The 12,750-nt window shown below is 40.2% G+C and overlaps 2 protein-coding genes across 2 annotated transcripts; both read left to right on the top strand.

Annotated features, from left to right (window-relative positions):
• Nucleotides 1-437: 437 nt before the first annotated feature.
• On the top strand, nucleotides 438-3,807 carry slc18a3a (solute carrier family 18 member 3a). The gene has a single exon (XM_044372444.1). It carries the CDS (start codon nucleotides 914-916, stop codon nucleotides 2,474-2,476), a length of 1,563 nt encoding a protein of 520 aa, XP_044228379.1. The 5' UTR covers nucleotides 438-913; the 3' UTR covers nucleotides 2,477-3,807.
• A 16-nt stretch (nucleotides 3,808-3,823) lies between these two features.
• Nucleotides 3,824-12,624, top strand: chata (choline O-acetyltransferase a). The gene is made up of 15 exons (XM_044372442.1): nucleotides 3,824-3,962; nucleotides 4,285-4,380; nucleotides 4,776-4,967; nucleotides 5,402-5,520; nucleotides 6,141-6,194; nucleotides 6,321-6,501; nucleotides 8,397-8,574; nucleotides 8,687-8,856; nucleotides 9,476-9,576; nucleotides 9,713-9,841; nucleotides 9,927-10,049; nucleotides 10,140-10,281; nucleotides 10,487-10,549; nucleotides 10,642-10,779; nucleotides 10,916-12,624. Exons 2-15 carry the CDS (start codon nucleotides 4,333-4,335, stop codon nucleotides 11,345-11,347), a joined length of 2,070 nt encoding a protein of 689 aa, XP_044228377.1. The 5' UTR covers nucleotides 3,824-3,962; nucleotides 4,285-4,332; the 3' UTR covers nucleotides 11,348-12,624.
• Nucleotides 12,625-12,750: the final 126 nt, after the last annotated feature.

The raw sequence follows: 12,750 nt of genomic DNA, 5'->3' as shown, positions 1-12,750 counted from the left end.
TTATTTTCAATAAATGCAGTAATCTGTGTGTATTTTTATTTCTTCTTCTTTGAAGCAGTGTTGTTTGAAGAGATCTAGTTTAATAACATCAGATTTCCTTCCTTCCTTTCTGAGTCCACGTAAAGTTAAAAGCTAAACGTTGCCAGTTTCAGCGATTAAAAAAAAAACATTCTACTTTTAGACTTAAATCAAGTTGAGATTATTGTCATTTCAAATTAAGATGGTTCAGTAAAACTGAAGCAAGCATCTTTAGTTCTGTTTTGAAGCAACTGGCTGGACAGCAGTGTGCACTCGGGATTTTGTGTTTAATTAGCATAAAAGATCTGCTAGAGAGCAGCAGGACTGTGCGTCACAGCCAGCGGGCGAGGATGGGAGCGAGGGGGGGGGGACACCTATGGGAGTCAACAAACTGCAGTGTGTATTCCTTCCACGGCCGACAAAAACCAGTCCGGTTGATGTGAAATGATGACTTAGCTCACAGCGTTACAGGTGACTGGAGACAGCTGGGAGCGCCTGGGAACCGGAGAGGCGCTGCAGACGGACCTAAAACAGCGAGTGCGCTGATGGAGCCGGCACTGAATCCCTAACCTGTGAGTGCTGTCCGGGACCAGCACGTCACCTGAATGACGGAATATGAGACAATGAAGCAACTAGGGACGACAGGAATAAAACGTCAAGTCAGTTTTCCAAGAGTGGAAAAGCGCGTGCGATGACGGACGGCGCAAGGGACAGAGAAGAGGTAAAGCAGAGGAAAGTTATCTAGCTCAAGAAGGGCTCCCGGTGCTGGATAGGAAAACTTAATAAAAGACTGAACAGATGTGCCAAGTGTGAGTAATTCTGTAGACAAATCAACTGGGGGAAAGGCGATTTTCTTTTTGAAAAGACGAGACTTGAGCCGGAAAGAGAGAAAATCATGGAGCCGGAGGGCACCACAGAGGGACAAGCCCCTAATATGGCACAATCTGCCGCCTCCAAACTGTCCCAAATGGGTGAAAGAACTACTAAAAAAATGGACAATGTAATGCAAGACCCAGTTCGGAAGAACCGGTTTATCCTAGTGATAGTCTGTACAGCACTTTTGTTAGACAATATGCTTTACATGGTAATTGTGCCAATTATACCTGATTACCTTGAAGAGCTACAGAATGCAGCGGATCGTGCCGAAGCTGCTGTGCAGCACACCAACTCCACTAACACCACCATTCACAAAGCAGCCAAGGGGAACTTCGACCTACAGATAGGTGTTCTTTTTGCCTCCAAGGCCATCCTGCAGCTCCTGGTGAACCCGCTAAGTGGCACGTTTATAGACAGGGTCGGCTATGATATCCCACTCTTCATCGGACTCAATGTTATGTTTCTCTCCACCCTTATATTTGCCTTCGCTGAAAACTACGCGACTTTGTTCCTGGCGCGCAGCATGCAGGGCCTCGGCTCGGCTTTCGCGGACACTTCAGGGATCGCTCTGATCGCAGATACGTACACAGAGGAGGCAGAGAGGAGCAAGGCGCTGGGTATTGCCTTGGCTTTCATCTCCTTTGGAAGTCTTGTGGCGCCCCCCTTTGGAGGGGTTCTCTATGAGTTCGCAGGGAAGCGGGTGCCTTTCCTGATTCTGGCCTGTATCTGTCTCACTGATGGTATATTGTGCCTACTTGTGCTAAAGCCCTTCTCCAACCGAGAAAGAGAAAACATGCCAGTGGGCACCCCCATTTATAAACTGATGATTGATCCCTATATAGCTGTAGTGGCTGGTGCTCTGACAATTTGTAACATCCCTTTAGCCTTCCTTGAGCCCACTATTGCCAACTGGATGGAAGAAACCATGCACTCCAGCCAGTGGGAGATCGGCATGACATGGTTCCCTGCCTTCTTCCCTCATGTCTTAGGTGTATTTCTCACTGTCAAATTAGCAGCCAAGTACCCCCACCTCCAGTGGTTTTACGGGGCTATAGGTATGGTGTTCATAGGCGCGAGCTCCTGCACAGTGCCAGCCTGTAAAAACTTTGGACAGCTCATGATCCCGCTGTGCGGAATCTGTTTTGGCATTGCCTTCGTGGACACGGCGCTGCTGCCAACTCTGGCTTTCCTGGTGGATGTGCGACACGTGTCAGTGTACGGCAGTGTGTACGCCATCGCAGACATCTCTTACTGTGTGGCCTATGCCCTGGGGCCCGTGGTGGCTGGACAGATAGTGCACGACCTGGGCTTTGTTCAGCTCAACTTAGGCATGGGCCTCGCCAATGTACTTTACGCACCGGCGCTCCTTCTGCTGAAGAACGTGACGCAGATGAAGCCGTCTTTCTCCGAGAGAAATATGCTCCTAGAGGATGGCCCAACAGGACTGTATGACACTATTAAGATGGAGCAACGAGAGAAGAAGAGAAAGGGTTTATGTACTACGATCGACGAGAATGGCATTGAGACATTTGTGCAGCGCTCCCATTCAGAGGAGGAATCCTCAGGGGGAGAGTACGCGTAAAAGACCTTTAACTGAGTGTAAAACTATCAAAGTGCCCATGTAGAGTTGTGTGCATCCCGTCTGATCCAATCAATTGCATAACACGATTAGGATTGTGTAACTTCATCAATTATTTACTGCTTCTGGTGACAGTTCCTCCGGGTATTGTCAAATCAAGTAGCTTCAAGCTTGTGCAGTAGAAAGGCGCGCGCTGGCGTTTATTCATCTTTAAGTGAGAGTATTGTGAACGATTTGTTGAGATAGATGTCTATTCACTAACAGTATTTATCACTGTATCAGAAAAATGGATCCATATCGTATTCAGGGATTATGTGTAAATGTACTTTAACAAAAAAAGAACAATTATAATGTATGCGTGTAATCTGTATTCATTTTTGCCAGAGTTGTGCTGCTATAAACTCAATATGCAATACTGTGTGTCACACAACAGATTTAGAAAGATAAAACAGAAGGAATGGAGCTGAGATCTGCGTCTTGTTGTCTGTTTATTTTTGGATGATGTACTTCTGGAATGCATATTGTATGATCTGCGACTGTACATACATGTATATTCATGTACATAATTAAATCAATATTATGTGAAAGACATTATCAGTGTTAATTATTTCTTCAGATATTTCATGAAATTATTCATTGCGGTTTAGAGAAATATATTTTCTTTTATAGGTGAAGGAATCCACAAAATCAAAATCCTCGTGATGATACGCTTTATAAATACAACCACAATTTTAAAACTATGTTTTTCACATTTCCTATTCCTAGATATTTTTGAAGTCAATTAGATTAAACTGATTAAGGGCTACAAGGACCTAGTTTTGTGATCCTTGAATGAGCAATACAAAACAACCGAAAGTGAATCCAGTCCATTATAGAGAAAGTCACTTCTCCGAATAAAAAAATACAATTGGAACAAAATATAGTGCTGATTTCATGTAGGATCCTGAAGTTTGATGTTGTGTGTAAAATAAACAATTTGTCCAAAAAAATGCAAATATTTGCCTATAATATTAAATACACAATGCCAATTAAATCAGTCAGATGCATTGAAATGGAAGCAACGTCTGCGCCCAAATGCCTCGATGGAAAATGTAAAAAACATTCAAAGAGCCAAAGCAAGAAGTCCATGCAAAAGACATCCTAATTGTTCTTCTGCACAGAGTGCGAGCATCTGAGCGGTTCAGTCGGTGTCTAAATAAGGTGGGGTGAAGATGTGAAGTGCCAAATAAACTTCTCGGCGAATAGCAGGACTTCTGGGAGGAGCCTGGCTGCCAAGGAGGGTGAGGTACCCTCTCAGCATCTCTCCTGAGCCAGCGAGGGAGTTGTGCTCTTGCCATGCTGTGGGGGTTGAAAGATGCTCAAAATGATTAAGGTGGTGAAATTTAAAAGAAATTCTGCCAGGAACGGATTCCAGACAAGATGAACAAACCTAAACTTCTTGCTTGAGACTCAGGACGAGTAGGATTGTTTGTTTGCTTTTTGCTTGCTGGTGAGTAAACATTTCATTGTTATATGATGGATTATTTCAAATTTGTAGATTTATTATTCTACAGCTTATTAACATAAAATGCGCAAGTTTGGGCAACTATTTTGAAAATTATGCTGCATGTGAAAATCTTACAAAGTGCGCATTCTTGTATTTTTGTATAGTAATTCATTTTTTATTGATTAGCAATCTACATTTGTCTCAAATATTCCACCAGGATGTCTACAGATAACTTCTCTCAGTCGTCTGTCAGTGACGGTCTGTTTTTTAAAGCGCATCCTCTTGCCGGAACTTAATACTGATATAATTTTATTTGTGGACACAGAGTCTCTGAGGGAATCAACCTGCTTGACTGCCCCTCTGCACCGCCAACATGCCAGTTCTGGACCGAGAGCCCTCAAAAGATTTAGGGGACGGAGATGTAAATATCTTATGTTTATCTGACTAATATGGATACAGAATATATTTCACTTGGGTGCGTTAGAGATGTTTATCAAATAAAACTAAAGATCATTAAGAAAATTAGGGCATAAAAGTGAGTTTTAAAAATTGAGATTTTGTAAGAGGTTGATAACAACAATTCACCTTTTCATTAAATTTTCTTTCATTTCATCAAAATGAGTCAAGTAAAATAAATCATTTCCAGTTTTAAAAAGTACAGTTACAAACTTATTTAATAATCTATTCAAATTATTTTCTTAATGTGATGTATATGTGTCAGAGCTGGAGACTTTGAAGTTTTCTATACTGAATTGTGGACACAAATTTAGTAAAAATTGTTCATGAAAGAGTTTTTCCATCTCTCACTTTGTTCAGCGTCTGCCAAAGCTGCCGCTCCCCACCCTGAAAGACACACTGGACATGTACCTGAGGTGCATGAAGCACCTGCTCACTGAGGAGCAGTTCAATAAAACCCAAAACACAGTGAAGCAGTTTGGAGCCCCTGGAGGAGTGGGGGAGCTACTGCAGAGCAAACTCGTGGAGAGGAGGGAGAGCAAGGCCAACTGGGTAAAAACACACCAAACACCCCAAAATATGCTGTGCAATTAGCAGCATTAAAGCATCAGGTTATACTGAGATTTAGAATACTACCTTACAAACACACACAAGTATTACGCAACAAAAGATATCAGAAGTTAAGTTGTGTGAAAAGTTTTTTCCCCTCATCATTTTATAAATACAATGGTACAAATACAATATAATGCAGTTTTGAAGGCCCAATTAGTAATTTTTTGACCATACACATTTTAATTCCAGGCCTGTTTTACATGTTTCCAAAATATTAGTGATGTAAACAAACATTTTACAGTGTCCAAAAACATTATGGATTTAATGATTTCTAGTGTTAAAGTACCAAAACATCAGCAAATCAATTAGGGACTGACGGCAGGCTACTCTTTTGTTTGCATTTAGCTCACAGATTGTTCCATTTCACTTTGTAGGTGTATGACTACTGGCTGAATGACATGTACCTCAACAACAGACTGGCTCTGCCCGTCAACTCCAGTCCTGTGATGGTTTTCCCAGAGCAGCACTTCAGAGCTCCCATCGACTCTTTAAGGTATGAGACACAGAACAACCAAGACAAAATGAGTCATGGGAAATCTCACAGGGTGATTCAGTAACACAGGACAGACAGAATATATTTTTGTCTGATGTAGACTTGCCTTGTGACTCTTTCACTACAACAGACACAGCAAAAGAAAAAAGCTGCATTTTGTGTTGGATCATAAAAAATAAAAAATAAAAAAAAAACTCTTTATCATCACTTTACAGGCAATTTTTGATTATTAAGGCATGAAGACTTAAGAAATGATAGTCAAACTGTATGAATTACTCCAAGACTGGCTTTGATCGAATATACCAAAATGAACACTTCCTTGCAACACATTGACAGATAGGGTCATTACCCAGCAAGCCTTGAGGGCTGAGAGGCCAGGTCAGGCTACTGGTGGCAAAGTTAATAGACAATGAAGGCTGCTGTATGTTTAAATGGTATTGATCTAGGGCCAGCTCCTTAAGCAGATGATTTACATAAAGCATTTATGCATTTAACTGTAACACAGCTACACAATAAATCAGAATCATTCCCTAAAGTCAAAGGAATACATGTAAAGAGTGACTAGTACAGTATGTGTGTGTTTTAGATGTATTTTACAGAGCATGCTGTTTCTTCCCTAGGTTTGCTGCACACCTAATATCTGGAGTTTTGGAGTACAAGACTCTTCTTGATGCGTAAGTGAATATATGAGAGCAGAAATGAGTCAAAACTTTAGAGATTCAATCAGATCAGAAATATTTCACTGGTGGTTGATGTGTAAAAAAATTAGGCCTGATGAAGTCATGTGTGTCTGTGTGTAGACGTGCTCTGCCAGTAGACTACGCTCGGGGCCAGCTGGCTGGAACCCCTCTGTGTATGGAGCAGTATTATCGCCTGTTCACCTCCTACCGCCTACCGGGGCCTGAGAGGGACACACTCGTGGCCCAAGAGAGTAGTGTGATGCCAGAACCTGAACACATCATTGTGGCTTGTAAAAACCAGGTCAGGCAGTCAAAAATATTTCACAATTGTCATAGACTAGTTTGACAAAACAATCCCAACTAAAGGTCCACTTACTAGTTTTCATCATATCGTACCATGGTCTTCATCGGTGGATGGAGATTGCTCAATTGTCATGGAGATGGATCTGTTGACATGAGAGTGCAGCACTTTCAGGACCTCTTATCTGTGTTGGCTTATAAATAAAGCATAAAAAAATCATTCTTGACCTTCGAAATAGCAGTTTGATAAAACGATCCCAACTCAAGGTCCACTTACTAGCTTTTTCCAGAGCCTTCAGCCATATAAAAATCATCAGGAGTCAGAAAAGAACTTTCATTCTTATTAGTTGATGAGCCAACACGAATCTCCATGACAACCTATGAAGATCATGTAACACAGCACGTCAGATGCGCTCCAATACAAATGTGAAAATGTTGAATGATCCACCAATCAAAAACATCAGTATTGTAATTAAAATAATAATTTGAAGCTAGTATTACTCATTAATGAAAAGAAGATTGAACAACAGATGATCCACAGTTGTTTATTGAGAGTATCGCCTCACAGTAAACATCAAACAGAGAACATTTAGAGTGATGGTTTCATTCACTTACTTATATAAGGCTACACATCATGTTCCTGTCACAGTAAAAGGATCACCTCTAGCTTTAGTCTGATGGTAAACAGGCTCTGCGGGCACTATGCTAACTTATCTCTCAATGACTAATTGACAGCCAGAGCCCATTAACAAGTGCTCTCTGTTAAGTTAATTAGGTATAGCGTGTGTGACATTTGCACATCAGCCAGCAACCTTCAGCACAGCCACTATGTTGCAATTCTACAGGAAATCAAAGGGGTTTACTTATTACCACCATTAAGTCCTTTGATGAGAGATAATGGACCAGGGTGACAACTAACAATTATTTTCTTTATGGATTAATCTGACAATTATTTTCTCAATAAATTGCTTTGTCTATAAAATATACGAAAATAGTGAAAAATGCCTGTTATAATTTCTTAGAGTCAAGGGTGACGGCTTCAAATGTCTCGACAAGACAAGAACAGCAACATCAGATTTATGTAGACTATATAAACTAATTCACCTCAAAGTGAAAAAACTGTGAAATGGTGCCACTGGACACTTTTGAGTGGAAGTTTTATTTATTTATTTACTTAAAGGATAATTCCAATTTATTACAACTTGGATTTTATTTGCGTAGTTTATGTTATCATTCTAATTGGTAATAATTACTTTATACTCAGCAAGTCAACTGCTGGGACTTGGAAACACAGCAACATGGCTTCAACCAATCCTAACGGGGCAAGAAACAAGAGCAGTAAGACAATTATGCAAGTTTTAAACAAATCCCCAGGTTGCAGAAAACAAAGGCAAACATTTAATTTTTCACCACAAACTGTCTATTGTAAACACCCATCACAGTTTACAGACTGACATCCTGGTCCTTTGGCCTACCATATACCAGCGTACAGTGATTTCCTGTTCAGTGTGGTTTCAGGTGTGCGCACTTTCAGTTTCATCTCCAAATAAAGTGGGTTAAATAACCTGGCTGAAGTCATTCATCGTATCATATTTCCAGATCTTAACAATTACTTAGGAAGGACCAATGCTGTCATAACCGATGCAAATGATAACTAAAACTATGTAAACAAGACCAGTGTTCTAATAAACCATATTTATCCTTGACATATCAATTGCCCTGACCACGCACAGCCAAACAGACATCCATGTGTCCATGTCATTAGTAAACAAATCCTCCTATGTCACTGCCCATATAGTCACTCAGGAGCAGCATAGATTCCCAGCTAATATTAAAGTGATATTTGAGAAACAAGTGCACTGAAACAGCTTGTGTCCGATCTGAACCTCTGTCCAGTTCTTCGTGCTGGATGTGGTGATCAATTTCCGCCGACTGAATGAAAGAGACCTGCTGACTCAGCTGGAGAAGATTGTCAAAATGGCTGACAGTGAAGAAGAGCGACTCCCACCTATTGGTCTTCTCACTTCAGATGGACGGACAGAGTGGGCTGAGTCTCGCAGTGTGCTCATGAGAGGTGCATTTCTAATACAAGTCCTATTCTTTCCACTAGAAACTGTCTAAAGTCAAGTGGATACCAGTCTTTTTAAGTCTGTTTGTCCCACTAAATTGACTTTTTTCTGCTCTAGAATCAACCAACAGGGACTCCCTGGACATGATTGAGCGCTGTCTGTGTTTGGTCTGTATGGATGACGCCAGTGGGCCTGAGCTAAGTGACACCACGCGGGCCATGTTGATGCTGCACGGGGGAGGAGTGGCCAAGAATGGGGGCAACCGCTGGTACGACAAGCCCATGCAGGTTAGCGAGCACAGTTAGCAAGTAAGGCTACTTTAATAATTGCCCCACTTCACTTGTTGCACACTCTGAGCTGGAGCCCTGAATTATATTTGAGAATTAGTTATTTGAGAAAAAGTTAATAAAGAAGAATGAAATAAAGATGAAAGTGTAGATGAATGATGGATGCTATAGAATGACAGAATCAATTGACTTCTTTAATTACTGGGGAAAATGACAGACATGACAGTGAGGAAATTCATGTTCTGCTCTTACAGCGCCAGAGGATGTAATTAGCCAATCCCTCGCCAAATTAAGAATTTACTTGGAAGTTACCATTGGATAATAAGCTCCCAGCCTGAGAAATGTAATTTGCATGAACTTTGATATATGTGTTTTGATAAAGAATTCAGACTACTTGAATGAATTTCATGACTCATATTCACTACGTAGAGAGTTCTCTAAATAATTCCTTCACTGCAGGATGTAACGTATTGAGGGAAAATGTAGTTTCAGTGTGTAGCAGAATGCACAAGTAGTTTAATGAAACTGCAACTACACAGGAATTGAATCTTAGTTAATCTAGCATTGAAGTATGGTTGAACTCGAGGAAACCCCACTGAAAGTCGTGTGACTGTGTCAGTTTGTTGTAGGAGCTGACGGCTGCTGTGGAGTTGTGTGTGAACACTCGCCATTTGAAGGGATTGTCCTTGTGCAGTGCACAGAGTATCTGCTCAAATACATGTAAGAATAATTTGATTTCTATAATGTAAAATGATTACGTGACATTGTTGATATATATTTAGAAAAACAAAGTAGAACTTTCTAAAAAGGAAAAAAGGGAAAAGCTAGATGATATTATATCCCCGTGTGACACCAGGACTGGCAGTCCATCAAAGCTGGTGAGGGCTGCAAGTGTGAGCGAGCTGCCTGCACCACGCAGGCTCCGCTGGAAATGTACTACGGAGATTCACAAACTCCTCGCCTCATCTGCTGACAAACTCCAGAGGTCTGAGTTTACTCTGGTGTCTATTAAATCAAACAAATGAGGAAATGCTTTCTGCTAGTAGCAAAATGTATTCTTATTTGCCCAGGCTGGTGAGAAATCTTGACATGAATGTCCACAAGTTCTTCAATTACGGGAAAGAGTTCATCAAAAAGCAGAAAATGAGTCCAGATGCCTACATCCAGGTTGCTCTTCAGTTAACCTACTACAGGTAAAAAGCTAAATGTTACAGGACTGATTCTTACATGTAACATTAATCTGCAACTCAGAACTACAAGACTTTTTCTCTTTGTTACCAAAGATGTCATGGCAGACCTGTGTCGACCTATGAGAGTGCTTCCATACGGCGTTTTCAGGAAGGCAGAGTTGACAACATCCGCTCAGCCACACCAGAAGCCCTGGCCTTTCTCAAAGCAATGACTGATGGGAAACTGAGCACAAGCGTAAGATGCTAAATGAATGGTGCAGCAGAGTAAAAAACTCAGCTTGAATAAAGTAGTGAGGCTGTCACTTGTCTCCACTTTTAATAGTGTCATTCAATCTTTAGCTTCAGTCTGTCTTGATGCACTCCACCATGAAAGACTATGCTTACTGTAAATAAACAGGTTTTATAGCCTCATATTGATTCTCAGTTGTTTACTTCTCCAGGATGCAGAAAAGATGGAGTTGTTACGAGGTGCCATAACTGCACAGACAAAGTATACTATTCTGGTAATTATTCTCTAACCTCGCCTAGATTTTATGTTACAATCTTGACTACAGTAAAAAACAATACTTGTGCATTTTCTTTTTTCCCGTTTCAGGCAATTACGGGGATGGGAATAGACAATCATTTACTAGGATTACGTGAAATCGCACATGAACTGAACATGGAGAAGCCAGAGATATTCAAAGATGAGGCTTATCTCATCAGTAATCAGTTCATTCTCTCTACAAGTCAGGTAAACTCATATGATTTTAATACATCAAATCGAAACTATGCCCATACTTGTCTTAACCTTTCTACCTACAGCAGTATTTGAGCACACTAGTAAAACTGTCCATAGTTCAGCACTGAAGTGTTCACTCTTCTCTCAGGTTCCCACTACTGTTGAGATGTTCTGCTGCTACGGACCCGTGGTTCCAAACGGATACGGCGCGTGCTACAACCCTCAGTCAGACCACATCATCTTCTGTGTGTCCAGTTTCCGCGAGAGCTCACAGACGTGCTCAGCAGAATTTGTCAAGTGTCTGGTGCAGGGACTCCTGGACATGAGGGATTTGTGCAATAAATGCAACTCCAGCACCAATCCATCAGAGCAAAGAAAGGGTCAGACTCTGGAGATGCATACACAAACGGAAACAAACTGGCAGAGCAAAACACAGCAGAGACCAGTTGACCTGAGCAAACATCAGCAAACCCTGCCACAAGTTCTAGTGAAGGCACCAGACCAGACTAAAGTGGAGGCTCAAACCCAAACCTCAACACAGGCAGAGCCACAAGCTTTGAAGAACGAAAGTAAATCATAGAAAACTGTTGATGCCATTGAACACAGTGGTAGTGTGATTTTAGATGTATTCCTTTTGAGTCCTTCACAAACTATACAGTGATAAAATGATACAAAATGTTACGTAAAACCTGTATTGTTATATACTGTTTTGTAAAAGTGTTGTTGAGAATCTAATCTGCTCATTCTTGGAGAATATTAGAGTTGTTAGGTTATTATAGAAGACCTTTCTGCTGCTGTCACAAAAAACACCCAATACACACAGGTTATTAAAACGTCAAAATGGCTTCTGTGGGTAAAAAAAAAAAAAATCAAGCCAAATTTGGGCTTTTGATTGTTGTTTTGCACTAAATTGAGATGAATCAGCCAAAAAAGTAAATGCATTGTTGGGGGACGATCAGTGCAGTTGTGGTTGGTGGTAAATGAGCAAACGTTAATATGGGAAAAGAGATACAAACATACACAGAGGTTCATTCTCTCTTTTACATATCTGCATCATTTCCTCCATGACACCTGTCAGTCAGTGTGATGAGGCAAACATAGTCTGTGAGTTATGATAAATGGCCGACCATCTCACTATATGTCAACTTGCAAATAGCATGCGGCTATCTGATGATTTCCTGAAGATTATGGTAAAACTAGAATCTCCTATGCAAATATCATTTGTGTTGTCTTCATAAATTGTTGTGTCTATTGTACCAACAGTACATGTGGTATTACTAAAATGTCTGTTTAAAAAAAGTATCCTTTCATAAAATCAGTAATCATATCTTTAGACAATTAGCTCATATCGCAGTGTATCCCATATACTAGGACTTACACTGTGCTAGTGTAAAAGGAAAGAAAAAGCAACTGACCACAATCTTAAAAGGATACTTTTCAGTTTATTGAAGAATGTTTAGTGTGATTAAAACTGTGAATTTGTAAATCTATTAGCAAAATATATCAATTAAGTTATTTATTTTTGTATGATATAACCACGTGTTGCAGGGTATAAATGTAAGTTTGAAAAGTAAGTATATGAAACTTACTCCCAAGAGGTGATCACTGTGACTGTCAGAGTATTGTATTTATAACTGTTGAATATTAAAAAATATAAATAAAAAGAAACCAAAATAAATTGAAGACTTATGTTAATTCTGCTGTTTATAGATGGATATTGATGCATATGAATGTTTTAGATGCTCGGACACTGTGCTTCATGAAATATAGTATGTTGTAATAGGTGTAACAACAACACCTCACACACAGATCCACTTGTATTGTAGAATCAGGATATGTTTAAGTTTTGTTTTTTAATTAAATATAATCATGACTAATGATTGAAATGAATTTTGAATGAAAAAAAACTTTATTTACCATAGGATACTGTGTCTACATACATCGTTATTATGAGACACAACCTAGTTATGAGATGTGGTCATA

This window comes from Thunnus albacares, chromosome 14 (genome assembly GCF_914725855.1).
Source record: "Thunnus albacares chromosome 14, fThuAlb1.1, whole genome shotgun sequence".
Classification (NCBI taxonomy): Eukaryota; Metazoa; Chordata; class Actinopteri; order Scombriformes; family Scombridae; genus Thunnus; species Thunnus albacares.
Note: the sequence above shows the minus strand (reverse complement) of the source record. Positions and strands in the feature narration are given on the sequence as shown.